Genomic DNA, 17,492 nt, shown 5'->3' with positions numbered 1-17,492 from the left:
CCAATCAAAACGCCGTCTTCCCCGTGAGGAGGCGGGGTTTAGCAGTTGTAGCAGAAAGGGAGGCGGAGGCTCTTCCTTTCCAGACTGGACTTGGCTGAAGTGTCACCAGGACGACACACAGACACACTTTAGAAGTTTCTGTCCTGCTGGTCTCCCGGTCCAGACATGGCCCCGAGCACGCAGCTGAAGGAGGCGATAGCCGATGTGCAGGAGGGGATCCGTGCCATCCTGCTCGGACCGCCCGGAGCCGGGAAGGGGACTCAGGTGAGAGGGACAGCTAACGGAGCTAACGGAGCTAGCTGTTAGCCGTTAGCCGTTAGCGCATGGCTGGTAGTAGTACTAGATAATGCTAATGCTAATGCTAATGCTAATGCTAATGCTAATGCTAATGCTAATGCTAACCTACCTGGCTTCACCTGGTCCGTCTGTGACTGCAGCGCTCAGAGAAACAGCTGGACAGTCTGTTAACATGAGTTTTAGTATTCTTAAGTCTGTTCTCCAGTTTCATAATGACGTTAACTACTACAACTACCTCAGTAGTGTTTGAGACTTTAATAAATCTGTTTGTATGCACAGTGTAGTCTGGTATTAGCTACTTTAAAACCCTGCTTTCAAAAGTGAAGTTATGTCACCTGTAGTGTTTTTATTTTATTAGTGTTACGTTACCACCTACAAAGCGACACATGACAGGTTATGACAAGGCAGCCTCTGAAGGTTATTTTCGTTTTTGTTTCTGTCAATTAATAACTTGATTGAATCAGTCTATAAAAGTTTGCAATGCTCATCACAGGTCAGCAAAAACTTCAGTGATATTTTGGAGTTGGCACTGGAGCAAAACAATCCTACTGGTGTTCTGTTTACTGGGGTTATAGCAAACAGTAAATCCTCACTGTTCAATCTGCTTATTTATTATTAGATTAAAGGTCATTGCACAGAGTACTGAGACAACCAAATGTAGTTTGCATCTAACCAGAAGAGCAAAAAGCAGCAAAGTGCAGAGTTATGTACAGAGTATATATATATATATATACAAAAAATAGTAAAGGGTAAATATGAATACGCTTAAATATGTACAGTATTAGTGTGAAATGAATACGCCAAGGTATATACAGTATGAACACAAGAGCAACAGTTACCAGTTCAAGTGCACACTCTAGTGGTATGGACGGGTATTATCTGCATGGTGTGACTGGTGGACTGTACTGTGGTTTCATCACTAATCGATTTAACTAATCAATCAAAAGAAATTAAGCAACAATTTTTAGAATCTGTTAATTGTTAACATTATTTATCAAGAGAAAATTATTCCTGTTTATATAAATATATAATAATCCCCAATTCCCCCCAGGGATCAATACATTATTTCTGATTATTTATCAGGAGAATTATTCCTGTTTATATAATTATATAATATATAATAATCCCCAATATCCCCCTGTGGATCAATAAAGTATTTCTGATTATTTATCAAGAGAAAATCATCCCTGCTTCTCAAATGTTCTTTGTTTTCTATCATTATAAACTTAATATCTTTGGGTACTAGATTGTTGGTCCGACAATTTTAACAATTCAAAGACACCATCTTTCCCTGGGAAATTGTAATGGGCATTTTCACTATTTTTGTCATTTGATCAACTAAATAATTTATCAAAAATAACCAACCGATTAACTGATAATAAAAAAAGTCGTTAATTCTTTCCTTTTTGTCTCAATGAGCTCTTTCTCTGCTTCCACAATTACATAATTCAGATTTGTGTTGTAACTTTGTAGGAGACAAAAACCCGAAGTGTTGCCACCAAAAAGTGTCACAATGACCTCCTCCAGTCTGTCACGTGCACATTTTAGAGCCCAGACAACGTGCTCTGGCTTTACTTCTGTGTGTTCAGTCTCTTGCTTCTTTAACACATGTTGCGATCTGGTTTGAGTCCTCTGTTCCCAGTAACGTCCTCTGTGGCAATCCCACTTATTAAGTACTCTGAAGATTCACTTACTCAATCCACAGAAAAATTATTAGCAACTGTTCTGTTATTCAATTCATATTTTCAGTTATTTTTCAGGCAACAGTCTCTGGTTCCAGCTTCTAAAATGTGAGGATTTTCTGTTTTTCTTTGTTTTGTATGATAGGAAACTGAATGTCCTTGCGTTTGGTCAGACAAAACAAATAATTTTAATCGGAATTTACCCTGAGACCCACAATAGATACGTTTTTGTCTTTCTTAGGGGGTCCAGGGGGTCTATAGGGGGAGATCGCAGGTCAACAGTAGATGTCACATGGAAGTGGTGTACATCAACTGAAAGCTGGGAACCTGATGATTAATTTGAGATGCAGCTCAGCACTGTGTGTCACGATGTTCTAGTCATAAATCAGAAATAAACATGAATAATTAATTCATTAAAATAAATTGTGAAAGTGTATGAGGGCTTAGAACATTATGATGGAAGTATATGGTGGTCATTCTCATGCTCCATTATGTCTCACAAGTTGTTGCAGCTATTTTGGGGTTGATACCATTTGTTACACAGTTTTGGTGCTAAATCTAACCATTTTTTACCACTCGAGAATTGCTAAAAATGATCAATAATCCCTCCAAAATACCACTTTAAGACACCAAGACCTTGAGGAACACCGTAGAAAAAGCCATGCTGTGATTTGGGTTCAAAAACGTTTGACATTTGGAGATTTCTGCAAGAATTGCAAAAAACAGCATAGTTTTTGCACAAAACTGCATGTGATTATCATAAAGTGGGTATGTCTGTAAAGGAACCTATTTTCATTCACATGTCTTGAGGTCAGAGGTCAAGGTACCCCTTTTGAATATGGCCATGCCAGTTTTTCTTTGCCAAAATTTAGCCTAACTTTGGAGCGTTATTTAGCCTCCTTCCCGGCAAGCAAGCACGACGTGGTTGGTACCAATGGATTCCTTAGGTTTTCGTTTTTTGTGTCTCGGTGTAAATCAAAAATCTTATCAGTAGATTAATCGATAGTGAAAATAATCCTAGTAGCATGTTGCTTGTTTTCACACGTTCCATGCTGTATTGCAGGTGAAGCCATGTTCAAAATATTAAAGTATTGCATCTTAATGTACAACCTGTCCTGTAACTCTTCCTCATCTTCACCTCCCTGTTAGCAACGTAATTAAACCGGGGAACAAATCTTCCACCTCATTAGTAGAGAGAAGGTGTTCCTAATATCTAGTGGACTCATCAGCTGAGTTGTATATGTGACAGCTGAATAAGCCAGAGAGGTGGCTTGGCCTACACAACTATAAATCTCTGCTGCTGAAAACTTTTTGGTCTCGCAGCCAAAATACACAAACTGCTCTCATGCTTCTAATGGCCAACAATGCAGGTGGTTGGCTCTCTGACAGAACAGTGGGTAGAGCAAAGTAAAAATCCACAGCCAAACATTTTCTTCATCTGTCTGGTTCACGGTGATAATTTAAAACTTAGATAATTCATGAATCTCTCCCGTCCTCCCTGCAGGCCCCTCGGCTGGCAGAGCGGTACTGTGTTTGCCACCTGGCCACCGGAGACATGCTGAGGGCCATGGTGGCTTCGGGCTCGGAGCTCGGCAAGAGGCTCAAGGAGACCATGGACTCCGGCAAGCTGGTAACGTTTCTGCTCATCTGCTTCTCATGATCTCTGTGTGTATTTTTCTTTCTCTGCCCCTTTAGCCCTCTCTGAGGCTCTGTGTTGACATGTTCAGTCCCACATGACTACATGTCTTATGTTTTATTTGTCCTCAGTGACATTTACAGCTAAAATGGATTCAACACAAGCATACAGTGCAACAAGTGTAAGACAGCAGACCAGATTTTCCTGGGAAAAATCCATTCCTTTGAGTTTGAGCTCAGCCATATATGGAGAAAAGTAATAATCATACTTATACTCGTCTGCGTAAAGCCGTATCTGCTAATGGAGGCAAAAAATACATGTTAAATGTAGCCTGTACGTTGGCTTTTCTATTCGTGACTCTGTCTGTTCTTGTTATTTTGTTAGACAGTCGAACAGACTGCTTTTTGTTTTTTCCCGCCTGCAGATAACCCAGCAGCTAGGTTAAAGTGACCCAGCTGCTGCATAGGTACCACATGGTAGTAGTGAAAGAGAGGAGAAGGATGATTTTATCATTCAAATGACCCAGCTACTAACCCAGCGACTACCCAGCACCGTAGAAATAACCCAATAAAATGACCCAGCTGGCTCAAACCAGCATTTTGACTAAATCAAGACCTCTCTCCTGGCACCAAAAAATAATGTTTTTTTGCACCTTGTATAACATTTCTAACCTCTAATTGTGTGTATTGTTGTGTATTTGCGTATACTACGTACAGCACTGTGTGCATAACTGCTTACTCTTGCATAACTCTTTGTCTCTGTTGCCCTTTCAGTGTCTCAGCATGCGCCTGATTTCCTCAGAGCCGTTTGCCGGCTGTGTTTGCTCATACTTAGTCTGTTTCCTGTCCTTTATATAAAATGACTCCTTTTATTTCTTCACCGTAGGACCCGTGAAGAAATCACAGAGCTCTGTGCAGAGCTGATGCTATGCAGGACGTTGCAGATTACAGTGTGAATACATTTATGAGACAATTATCTTTTGTTCACCTGCAGGTCAGTGACGAGATGGTGGTGGAGCTCATAGAGAAGAACCTGGACACGCCGCCCTGCAGGAACGGCTTCCTGTTGGACGGATTCCCCCGCACAGTCAAACAAGCAGAGATGGTTAGGATTTCATTTGACGACGTCGCTTTCTGCTGTCATCATGCCAAACACAACTGTACTACTGAGTAGAGTTAACTCATCAAAATAGAGTTCAGCAGTACTTCAATAACTTGTTGTAGGTCACAATAGAAATTTAAAGACTAGTTTGACATTCTAGGAAATAGACCTACTTGCTCTTTTGCCAGACGAACAAACAGAAAATCACTGCCCAGAGAGAAGTAGTTCCAGCGTGTAACTCCCTGTTAGCCACAACTTGTTGTTTTTACATTTTGGTTCGTGTACAGATTAAACAAACAAGATACAACATGTTTATTATTGTGACTTTTAAAGGGACTATTTGTAACTTTCAGAAATGCTTGTTAACAGCGACACCTGTGGCCGTGAAATCAACGAAAGTCAGCGTCGGGCTCGTGCTTGCTCGCTCTAAATAGACAGTGAGGCAACACACGTCAGCTAAAAGCACAATATCACTCTATATTTCAGCTGCTTGGCAGTAATGTCAGCTGACCAGACGAAGGTCTCTCCATGAATCAATGCTGATACTGCGTTTGCTTCTCCTGCCTCAGCGCAGGCTTCAGCAGCGGGGCTCTGCAGCGAGAAACTCGTCTCCCTCCGCCCGTAGCCGGAGTGAACAGGGAGAAACCGGCACCCGGTCGGTAACGAGACAACAAGGTTTCTCTCTGCAGAGTCCTGTCACTTCACAAGACACGGAAAACCTCTGTTTGTCTGGTGAAGCTGCAGCTGTTATTTCTGCACAAACGTCCACTGTATATTTACTAGATATTCTCAGAGCTAAACTAACTCTTCTGCAGTGTGGAGTGAGCGCGTGTTCACGTCTAGAGGTGGAGCGAGAACGCGCCCGCTGTCTGACTGAAGGCAAGCAGGCAGCGGAGCGGGGACGCCGGCCACACGGGAGCGCGCATATGCGAGCACGCATGTGTCCCGGTACATTAATACGCTTAAAAAGTTACAAACAGTCCCTTTAAAGGCCCTGTTAGGTGTGTTTTGGACAGAGCCAGGCTGTCTTTGTCCCGTCTCTAGCTCCACACTTTATCCACATGAGAGCGGTATCGATCTTCTCATCTACAAGAAAGTAAATAATCCTGTTTGCCAAATGTCAAACTATTCCTTTTTATGTAATTTAGATTAAGTGCAATAAATACCTTTTTAGAGCTGCAATGATTAATTGATTAGTTGTCAACTATTAAATTTATCGCCAACTGTTTTATTAATTCAGTATTTTTTTAAAGCAAAAAAGTCTTTGATTCCACCTTCTTAAATGTGAATATTTTCTAGTTTCTTTCCTCCTCTATGACAGTAAACTGAATATCTTTGAGTTGTGGACAAAACAAGACATTTGAGGACGTCATCTTGGGCTTTGGGAAATCAAATGATCAACATTTTTCACCAGTTTCTGACATTTTATAGACCAAACAACTGATCAATTAATCGAGAAAATAATCAACAGATTAATCGATTATTGAATTAATTGTTAGTTTCAACCTTAAAGGGACTGTTTGTAACTTCTTACACGTATAAATCACCTGGGTCGGTGTCTCATGCGCGCTCGCATATGCGCGCTTGTGTGTGGCTGTGCTGTTCAGACAAGACTCCAACACAAACTACACAGAAGCACCAAAACCTCTTGGTTGTATCTAGTGAAGCCCGTCTGTTAAACAGTGTTGGCCGCGGTCGGAGGACGCGGGGGAGACCGTAGCTTTGGTCTCCAGGACCGGAGTCTCTGCTGTACTCTGCTCTTCTGCCTGCCTGCTTGCCTTCACTCAGCTCGCTCCACCTCACGTGCATGCGCGCACACTACACACTGCAGAAGACTTCGTAGCTCTGAGAATATCTAGTGAATGTACAGTGGACATTTGTGCAGAAATAACTGCTGCAGCTCCTCCAGACCAACAGAGGTTTCCCGTGTCTTGTGTCCCGCAGAGAGAAACATTATCGCCTCCGACCAAAGCTCCGGTGTCTCCCCTGTTCCCTCCGGCCGCGGTCGGGAGGCTGAGGCAGGAAAAGCCAACACTAGGATCAGCATTGATTCATGGAGAGACCTTCATCTGGTCTGCTAACATTACTGCTAAGCAGCTGAAATATAGAGTGATATTGTGCTTTTAGCTGACGTGTGTCGCCTCACTGTGTTGAGCGATGCTCGTTGATGTCTATGTAGAGCGAGCACAAGCGCGAGCAACAGGACGCTGACTTTAGTTGACTTAACGGCCACAGGTGTCGCTGTTAACAAGACATTTCTGATTCTTACAAACAGTCCCTTTAAATACCTTACTGTCACAGTTCATACAAAGAGCACAGTTTAAAGAGCGGATACAATACTAGCAAGACAAACTGTTGTCATATCACTTTGCATTTTTTGGTTTTATTTTGAATAAGAAAGCTATATTTTTTCCACATGTCCGTCCGTCCGTCCTTCTGTTCGCGTGTCACACTTTCGTTTCCGGAGTAGAGCTCGAAAACTATTTAACTTGGGAACTTCAAATTTGGTATGATGGTTGACAGTGTGGTCTAGTTGTGTTTGGATGATGGTTGACAGTGTGGTCTAGTTGTTTAGTGGATGGTTGACAGTGTGGTCTAGTTGTGTTTGGTTTGATGGTTGACAGTGTGGTCTAGTTGTGTTTGGTATGATGGTTGACAGTGTGGTCTAGTTGTGTTTGGTTTGACGGTTGACAGTGTGGTCTAGTAGTGTTTGGATGATGGTTGACAGTGTGGTCTAGTTGTGTTTGGTTTGATGGTTGACAGTGTGGTCTAGTTGTGTTTGGTTTGACGGTTGACAGTGTGGTCTAGTTGTGTTTGGTTTGACGGTTGACAGTGTGGTCTAGTTGTGTTTGGATGATGGTTGACAGTGTGGTCTAGTTGTGTTTGGTTTGACGGTTGACAGTGTGGTCTAGTTGTGTTTGGTATGATGGTTGACAGTGTGGTCTAGTTGTGTTTGGTTTGACGGTTGACAGTGTGGTCTAGTTGTGTTTGGTGTGATGGTTAACAGTGTGGTCTAGTTGTGTTTGGTTTGATGGTTGACAGTGTGGTCTAGTTGTGTTTGGTTTGACGGTTGACAGTGTGGTCTAGTTGTGTTTGGTTTGATGGTTGACAGTGTGGTCTAGTTGTGTTTGGTTTGATGGTTGACAGTGTGGTCTAGTTGTGTTTGGTTTGACGGTTGACAGTGTGGTCTAGTTGTGTTTGGTTTGACGGTTGACAGCGTGGTCTAGTTGTGTTTGGTTTGATGGTTGACAGTGTGGTCTAGTTGTGTTTGGTTTGATGGTTGACAGTGTGGTCTAGTTGTGTTTGGTTTGATGGTTGACGGTGTGGTTTAGTTGTGTTTGGTTTGATGGTTGACAGTGTGGTCTAGTTGTGTTTGGTTTGATGGTTGACAGTGTGGCCTAGTTGTGCCTTTTTGGGGGTTAAAAGTCCAGGTTGCCCTAAATTTGGAAAATTGTCCAAAACCGGTGATTTTTTTCGACTTCAATTTCGTTTCCAGAGTACAACTCGTTCCATTAGTTCCAAAAGGGCAAAACCTTTGGCTCTACTTTAGTAGGGGTCAAGTGGTGAGCGGGGGTATGTGAGCCATGCTCACTTTTGCCTTGTTATTATTAGTCCTAATATAGGAGAAAAGTAGGAGGCAAAGAGAGGGGGCCTTTTGTAACTGAATAGATATCGGTCATGTTGTATGTTTGACTCCCTCTGTGTTTTTCTCTTGCAGCTGGACGACTTGTTGGACAAGAGACACGAGGAGCTGGACTCTGTGATCGAGTTTGCCGTTGATGACTCTCTGTTGGTCCGCAGGATCTGTGGCAGGTAGGAGCCGGTGTGAGAGTCAATTAATTATTCAAGACCAGAGGAAGGATCCAATCTGTTTCATTTCCCAGGCACAACAGCAGTTTATGAGTTCCCAGGATGGTGCTGTAAAAGCTCCTCATTCTGTCTGCGTGTTAAATCCACCCGGGCAGGTAGATTGATTCATGTGAACAGAAGAGTCTGGGACAGTGAGATAATGCTGGAGAGAAGTGGAGCGTGAAAGCATGCGATTAACAGAAGAGGTGGCCTGAGGGGGTTCGAGAGCGTCCTGCAGCTGGAAGGTCGCAGGATGAATCCTTAAAGAAGTGGACCTGTGTGTCCCCGGTGAAATGTGCTGAATACCACAGCTGCTCAGTGCCTCGCTGGACTTTTAAAGTCTGCGGTGAAACGCTAGTTTTCACGAATCTCCAAAGGGACACGTGTATATATGAATGAAGCTACAGCTCATTAGTGACACTCGCATTTACAAGGAAAAACACTGGATTTTATAGTGATGAAGCAAACAAGAGTAACATGTAACAGGTGCTTTTAAAGGAAGAGTGTGTAACAATTCGGGGGATCTATTGGCAGAAATGGAATATAATGTCAATAAGTGTTTTCTTTAGTATGTAATCACCTGAAAATAAGAATTGTTGTGTTTTTGTTACTTTAGAATGACCCGTTTATATCTACTTATTACACAGCATTGAACTGAACACATACACTAGCTGTGAAGTAGAGATGTTTGGGTAGGACAGAAGGTGGTAACCTACGTGAAGTTCTTCAGTCTAAAAAAATTAGTGTAGTCATTAAACCCAAGCTGGTGTAACATGCTTACTTATGATTATAAATTAACAAAGTGCAAGATTCCTTGCATTGTATTTATATTAAATCAAATCTGGAACATGAAATGGTAAAAGTGGAATTTCAGCCAGGAAATGTATAAAGAGAGTATTCAGCTAACAATAGGTCTGCGGACCAGCAGCAGCAAACTGAAGGAAGACTCTCCGGCTGATTCTTTGAATCTAAGCTCTACAGGTTGAGGCCAAACATTTTATAACTTAACTTAAAGGGATAGTGTGGGTGTTTTTAGGTGGGGTTGTATGAGGTAGTTATCCATAGTCAGTGTGTTGCCTACAGTAGATGACGGTCGGCACGCCTCCAGTTTGGAGAAGCAGACAGGAGTACCAGCACTGGAGCAAAGCGATGTACTGCTGTGGACGGAGGCAGCAACAAAACGCATTTTAGACACCTAAAAAAATCTATATCAGTTTAAAGCTCGGGGAGGCAGTTTATTTTAACTAAGTTTATTTGGCAAAAATTCAATAATAACCTTTCAGCATATTGTAATTCAAGTGGTACCCCAGGGTAGGCAGTTTTGTGGAAAAAAAAATTCCCGAATTTTGAAATACAGCCATCATCCTGCAGCTCTCCTCTCTCTGTCCTAAACCCCTTCCACCAGAAGAAGGGGGGGCATGCGCTTCATACAGTAGTACGAGTACTCGTCATTAATTTCAATCATCATCCTGATTGTGATTGTGATACTGATGCCGTTATATAGCGGCAATTCTATGAGAACTACCGTCCTGTTTTCTTTGCTAACCTGTGGGCCTGTAAAGACCTTTGAGATGACATACTGTGATTTGAGGCTCTAGCGAGCAACAATATCGACAAAGCATTTCAGAGATGGAGAAAAAAATGTTGCGACGAGCATGCACATCTGTATTTCTAGAACAGCCAATAGGAACGCTCTCCCTCTGAAATGACCTGTGATTGGCCAAAGTCTCCCGTCCGTGCTAGATTTTCTTAAGCCTGAAAACAGGGGAACTGAAAGTGAAACGTATCTATGCTCTCTTCAATGCCAGCAGACTCCGTTGACAAAAACAATATAGATAAGTTTCACTTTTAGTTCAGTTCCCCATCAGAAAATACCCTAAATATAGCGTACACTTAAACTGACATAGATTAATTTTTAAGGTGTCTAAATCCGTTTTGCTGTTGCCCCCATCCACAGCAGTACATTACTTTGCTCCCGTGCTAGTCTGTTTCTCCAAACTCGGGGTGTGCCGACCGCCATCTACTGTAGATGATAATCACCTGAAATATCCCTTTAACTGACCATGTCTTGTAGTTTCCATCTCTCCAGCTCTCCTGCCTCCACTGTGCAACAAATCATTGTTTTGAAACGGTTTAATATAACATGCTGTGCTCTGATTTGACGCTGACCCGCACATTGATGAACACGTGTCAGCGCTTTTAGAAAATGCGTGTTGTGAAATCTTTTCTTAGTGTTTGTTATTGCAGCACAGTGTTTGTTCTCTTTTCTTCACAATAACTACTCTACATTATCCACACGCCACACTGAATAGGAGACACAGTTAACTTGCAAAGAGCCATCTTTCTGTCCGTGGGGGTCCTTTTGTGAGGACGAGGAGGAGGCCTGCTGCTACCTTTTCAAGCCCAAGTAGGACAAGGGCATTATGTGGGATGTGAAAAGGACAGTTAAGTAGTTAGTGAGTCACCGTGGCTGTCTAACCCGCATCTGTCCTCCTCTGCTCTCATTCTGATTTCTTTTCCGTCCTTGTACTTGTCCTCCTCCTCCTCCTCCTCTTCTCACAGTCTCCCCTCCATCTCCCCAGACTAATTCATCAGCCAAGTGGCCGCTCCTACCACGAGGAGTTCAACCCCCCCAAAGAGCCCATGAAGGATGACGTAAGTAGTTTCACTATCATCCCACTTAGAAACCACTTTTGGCTAAACTGCCACCTACCCAAAGTCACTGCCAAGCTGGAAACTGATGACAATCAGCCATCTTCAGACTTAAGAGCTTTGACGCAATCTGAATGTATAAAATGTTCTCTTAACCAGAAACATCTCAATGTATTTAATTAACAGCCATCATGCTTTGATTCATCTTATGAAATCTGAATACACCGCAAAGGAGGAGATGTACATGAAGATACCCCGAGTTAGAGATGATGTCCAGTGCATTTTCTCCATTAGAGAGGGTGTGCGCTTGGTGGTTGCACCCAGAGGAGAGAGACAATTGCCTTGAAGAAGGAGGTTGATTGATTTATTGATAGGACTAGAGCTTTTTTTATTATGATTATTATAGTTTTTTTGGCATTTCTGCTTTATTTTGACCGTGAGAGAAAGGGAGAGAGAGCGAGAGGAAAGGCAGGGGAGAGAGAGAAGGGATGACTGAATCGCGCATCATTAATAGGGCTGTGTATTGGCAAGAATCTGGCGATACAATATGAATCATGATACAAGGGTTACAATTCAATATATTGCGATACGGTAAGTAAGGTGATATATTGCAAATTTTTTAAATCAAATTTTCGGAAAGCTGTCATAGTATAAAGAAGATGCCACCATATGCATAACATCTGAGTAAAAAAAGTTGACTTTTTTTAAGCAGTCAGAACAGTGGGATCTGCATTTGCAATCATCACAGTCCCTGTAACATCCAACATCATAGCACTACTTTGAGAGGACACATACACTGAGAGGGTGCATCTCTTTGCAAATTAAATAAAGTATTGACTGAGTTCATCTTTGCATGTAAACTATTAACTAAAAAACTATAAAAAAAAATCAATACACTGGTTTTGAGAATTGATACAGTATCACAATATGGCAATATTAGATTTTTTTTCGATATTTTCTTACACCCATAATCATTAATGAGCACAGTCAGCATGACTCAAACTAACTGCAAAGCTGCATTCTTGATAATTCAACCTGTGTTTTTCAACAAATGATAAGATAACATTTTGTGAAATATGTTTTGACTAAAATGACAGAAATGTTCAAATAATCTGATGACTAAACAGGACTAATATTAAATTAAAAAAAATATCTGACAAAATTAAGAGAGAAAACATTTTGACTAAAATGGAATGGCTGAAAACTGGACTAAAACGTTTTGAGTTGTCGTCGACTAAAACCCTGAAGGATAAAAATGACTAAAATGCGACTAAAACTAATAATCATTTTCATCTCTGATTGAATGTGTTTTTGGGTGATTGAAGGCGAGGTTTGGAGCACTCAGAAGGCCTATGGACATAAACCTAAATGGTCTCCCTTTACTCATTTATGCATGTAAAGAGACAGTTGATGACCGCAGAGTGATGACAGGAATCCCAGCCCCCCCCCACCAGCAATAACTGTTAGTGAACTGACTGTAATGAAGCCAAAGGAAAGGGAGAGAGAAGGGTGGTAACACAATTCCTTGACCCCTTAACTTGTGATCTCACTTGTGGTGACGTAATTATTATGGCGAGCGTTTGGAAACGTTTCTGCGTTCAAGTGTGGATGGAGATATTTTGTAAAACGAAGATCGTGTGGACAGATTTTTTGTTTAAACGAAGGGGAAAATATCTGTTTTTTTAAATATCTGTATAGGTGCACACGGGGCCGAAGGTAACATGAGGCCAGGTATTTCTGTGGTGCCACCGTGGCTGAATGAATGTGACTGATAAGACATTGTATTTGATATGGATCGGTCACGTCTGTTTGTTTTTATAAGGCCAGATGGATCAGTGCATCGTGACGTAATGTGCTTTACTCTTTGTATACATGTCAAACCATGTGGTTCATCTGCAAACAAAGCAGGACACACAGCGACACACAATCCCCTGGCTCAGAAAGAAGGCTGTGATTTCTAAAAGCTCCTGTTTTGTTGACGAACACAAAGACTGATTTCAGTTCAGCAACAAGTAGCGAGAGGGATACGGTGACACTTGATTAGGTTGCTGTATGAAACCAGAAACTGAAGAGCATTGACCTACATGTAGAGTTCAAACTGTAGGCATCATTGTACAGGTTGTCTTTCTCTCTGTCCCTCTTCTTATGTGTTTTCTCCGCTCTTGTCTGCACTCAGCTGACAGGCGAGCCGCTCATCCGCCGCAGCGACGACAACGAGACGACGCTGCACTCCCGTCTGGAGGCCTACCACCGGCAGACGGCCCCTCTGGTGAAGTACTACAGTGCCAGGGGCCTGCACATGGCCGTCAACGCCTCCCTGAGCCCAAACGTTGTCTTCGCCTCCATCGTCGCTGCCTTCTCCGCTGCCACGGAAATCCCCGCCCGTGCCGTCGCCTGTAAAGACCAAGTGTTCTTCATTTAAAAACCTTTTTCACCCTTCCTGTATCCCCTCCAACGGGTTCTTTTCTTCCTTCCAAACGTGGAGATTACACAAGAGTTGATCAAGTGTCACAGTGGCAACAAAATGTAACTTTGCGAGGTGTAAACACAGAAGATGGAGGCTCAATGTGGCATCAGCAATTCAAGAAAGTCACCATGCTCGACGAGTGTGATCCCTGTTGTAGAAACAGAAAGGATTTAAAGTTTCATTTTTGTTACTCTTCATCACAAAATCAAGTCTGAACAATGTAGAGCTGTTCAATAACCACAAAACAAACTGCTGCCTAGCACTACGCTGCTGCTGCTTCTGCCTGTCATTGAATGTAGAAATGACATTTCATGTTTTGACATTTAGCAGAGCAGAGTGCACGTTTCTAGAGATGCATTTCACCAGAAGGTGTTTTGAAAATATTGACGTTGCATATTGTTTGCCCTCGCTGGACAGGTTTGCTCTTGTTTAATCAATGACTTTGCCCTTCTCTCTTCTTCAGACTCTGATTCTCGTGCACACACAGTATATCTCCTGTTTTTCCTATCAGCTACATTTCCTCCTCCTTTTAATTCCTTAAAGGTAGAAATGCATTAGAAACAGCAGGCATGCATTGTACAACCTAGCAGTCATTTTCAGCGGCATTTTAATATTCTTGAATTGGTTTTAACTAGTAGCACTGAGAGAGAACCAAAGCTGTTGGTTTTCATTAGGTGTCATTAAACTACAATGACCGTTTAACTGTTTTGAGGGAAAAGACCATGTTATTGCTGAAAAGTTTGCTAAAGTTAAGTCAGGGAAATGGCAATTAATGAAGCCCAAAATCCAACATTTGTAATTTGTCTATCATTTAATTATTGAGAAATATGGAATAATAATTGAATCAGTCTATACAGTATCGGAGGTTTTCAAAGTGAGGCGTGCTGGTTGTGACACTAGGGCTATGTATTGGCAAGAAAACTGGCAATACGATACATATGATACAGGGTTAACGATTCAATATATTGTGATACTGTAAGCAAGGCGATGCATTGAGATATTTTTTTTTCTAATTTAATTTAAGGAAAACTGTCATAGTATAAAGAACACCACCATATGTATAAAATTGGAGTAGTCACTATGGGAAATGGCTACTATGGGGACTAACATCATCACACATGAATACAGTTGAACTCATTGGACCCACAAGAGTCTCAGCTTTACAGTGATACCCAATTTATGTCATTCCAAGACTGTTTAGGGACCCCAGTATGCAGAAATATTAAATTACAACATTTTAGAATAGGAGAAACACATTTGTACTGCATGCAAAAAACTACTTGTTTTTTTGCTCCAAATTCTATGTTAATCACATGCAAGTCTGTAAAGGGGAGACTCGTGGGTACCCGTAGAGCCCATTTTCATTCACATATCTTGAGGTCAGAGGTCAAGGGACCCCTTTTGAAAATGGCCATAACATTTTTTCCTCGCCAAAATTTAGCTCAAATTTGAAGCGTTATTTAGCCTCCTTTATGACAAGCTAGTATGACATGGTTGGTACCGATGGATTCCTTAGATTTTCTTCTTCAAATGATGCAGAGTTACTGTGTCCAGTGGAGACTTTCCCATACCTCTCACCCAGGACATACTTCCCTTTCTTTGTTGATCCATCAGTATAATCTCCTCTTCCTCGTACTGCTCTCCCTCTCTCAGACTCCAGGGCTGTACTGGTTGAAAATTACCTCAGCATTTGATTGTTATGGCTACTCGTTAAATCAATATGCACTTCACTGTGAAACGGACTGTTCTGTAGTAGCTGAATGTAGACCTTCCAGTGTGTGACGTCGGCTCACCGTGGCTCAACACTGGCACATCACTGGTTTTACAAGTTGTGGTTGCAACATGCCTGCTCTCTTTCCTCCTGGTGATGCATGACTGAGCTTTCCTGTCTGTCTTCGCTGGAATTTTATCACACCAAACTCTTTCTGAGAAGCTAGATTTCTCAGATAAACTTGTGTGGGAGTGCTGGTCATTTTATTCTCCCTTGTTGAATAGCAAATTTGTAAAATAGCTTGTTACAAAAAAAAAAAGGCACACAAGAATTTTGTTTTGAAATGTAGAGCACTTGTTTGAAGCACTTTTTGTTATTAAGTCCCCTGTACCTAATGTGAAGTTTATTTTTTTTAAAGTTGGGAATGTGTTCTTTTTCACATCCGTGTCCAGAGTTCAGAGGCCTGGTGGATAAACGTACTTTCCTTTCTTTATCAGTGACCTTGAAAGTTAAAGATGGAAGTCGATGTCTTGTGTGCTGACATCCCAGTTTGTGTGAAGTGAAGTGGATCAAAGAGACGAGCTGAAGGACGTCAGCCGCTCAAACTTCAGGAAAATTCCTTCTCGGAAATGTTTTGGATTCAGGCTTTTGTTTCTGCTGCTCCCGAAGGCGTCTTTTTTACCTTTTTGTTCCGTAGGCGTGAACTTTGAGTACTAGCTTACTATGTTTTGTTCCATAGACATATTCTACTGGCACAATGGGACTAGTGGAAAATAATCTTAAATTATCAACAGGTTTTTTTTTTTTTCCTCCTGTAATAACGGACATTTGGGAAACTCGGCCTCTGAACACTCCTGTGACATCTGGCTTTTTAGGATTCTCCCTTGAATCCTCACTTCCTCCTTGACCTATTAGTTTCCTCCCAGCTCTGTAGTCACCCGGTGTTTGTGTTCAGTGGAAACCTCTTGCATGCAGACTGTGTCACTTGCACTTTCCCTTGAATACTGATGTGTTTGTATTCTCTCGGGGGTTGTTGTGATGAAAAACAATAGCAGATGTTCAGGAAGCCCAGTAGGCACATCTCAGTCTCTTATTCAGCTCAACGAGACAATTTCATGCTAAATTTCCCTCAGTATTCTATCCTGTGCTCAGTGATGCTTTTTTTATTTATCACTTTTTGAAAGCTGTGAATATATAGATTTAGAAACCTGACAGAAAAACCCTTACATGAATGTGACTTTTAAATGTGCACTTTAAAGTGAACGCTGGCACCCTAATTGCACTCAGAGATGGACAGGACTTCTGTTTTCGTCCATCGCTCCTGACTGTTCCAGCATTTAAATGGCCAAAATGATGTTATTAGTCATGGCTTGTTTCATTTCCTCTGCAATTCACCCAAAACTTTCTTCCCCTCTCCCTCCTTTTCTCTTCCAGCTGGTTGAATGCTGAGCTGCTACATTCCCACCGAGGCCAAGGATTGGATTTGGCAAAAGATCTCGGGTGGGTGGACAAACGAGGGGGAGCGTGGGGGGTCAGAAAATAGAGGAAATCCTTAGACTTTTTATAAGTTAAGGTTAATGTTGCGATGCTGTGGGGCTCGTAGTTGTCATATTCCTTATGTTTCCCCTTCTAATAAATATCATGCTTTCCTACAATCATCACATTTTGTGCACCTTGATTTGATTTATGCCTCCGTGCCGGCGACAGCTGTGTTCGTTATGTTTTCGGGTTGTCTGTCTCTGTCACGTCCGATCCATTCTCGTGAACGTGATATCTCAGGAACACCTTGAGCAAATTTCTTCAAATCTGGCACAAACATCCACCTGGACTCCAGGATGAACTGATTAGAGTTTGGTGGTGAAAGGTAACTGTGACCTCACAAAACATGTTTTGGGCCATAACTTAAAGCAGTGAGTAAAGTTGGAGCAAATATGATTTTAAAAAAAAAAAAAAAAAAAAAATTGTTTTTATAAAACAGTCTCTATATCCTGACAGTAGTGCATGAGACAGCTTATCTGAAAAAAATCATGTGCCTCTGTGTTCTTCGGTGCTCCTAACGGCATCTGCAAGATTTCACATACCGGAGGAAAACAACCA

At 41.8% G+C, this 17,492-nt stretch overlaps 1 protein-coding gene across 1 annotated transcript; it reads left to right on the top strand.

Moving 5' to 3' along the window:
* Nucleotides 1-62: 62 nt before the first annotated feature.
* Nucleotides 63-17,056, top strand: ak2 (adenylate kinase 2). The gene is made up of 7 exons (XM_037795117.1): nt 63-264; nt 3,484-3,609; nt 4,609-4,719; nt 8,435-8,529; nt 11,148-11,220; nt 13,394-13,613; nt 16,830-17,056. The coding sequence occupies exons 1-7, from the start codon at nt 166-168 to the stop codon at nt 16,835-16,837; spliced, it is 732 nt and encodes a 243-aa protein (XP_037651045.1). The 5' UTR covers nt 63-165; the 3' UTR covers nt 16,838-17,056.
* The last annotated feature ends 436 nt before the right edge of the window (nt 17,057-17,492 follow it).

This window comes from Sebastes umbrosus, chromosome 15 (assembly GCF_015220745.1).
Source record: "Sebastes umbrosus isolate fSebUmb1 chromosome 15, fSebUmb1.pri, whole genome shotgun sequence".
NCBI lineage: Eukaryota > Metazoa > Chordata > Actinopteri > Perciformes > Sebastidae > Sebastes > Sebastes umbrosus.
The sequence above is the reverse complement of the archived record's forward strand: the minus strand, read 5'-3'. Positions and strand labels throughout refer to the sequence as shown.

What these genes read in the sequence shown, in the direction of transcription:
- ak2 (XM_037795117.1), top strand. Translation starts at nt 166, where the DNA reads ATGGCCCCGAGCACGCAGCTGAAGGAGGCGATAGCCGATGTGCAGGAG. An exon ending in CCATGGACTCCGGCAAGCTG is followed by an intron (nt 3,610 to 4,608) that starts GTAACGTTTCTG and finishes GTTCACCTGCAG; the next exon opens with GTCAGTGACGAGATGGTGGT. An exon ending in CAGTCAAACAAGCAGAGATG is followed by an intron (nt 4,720 to 8,434) that starts GTTAGGATTTCA and finishes TTTCTCTTGCAG; the next exon opens with CTGGACGACTTGTTGGACAA.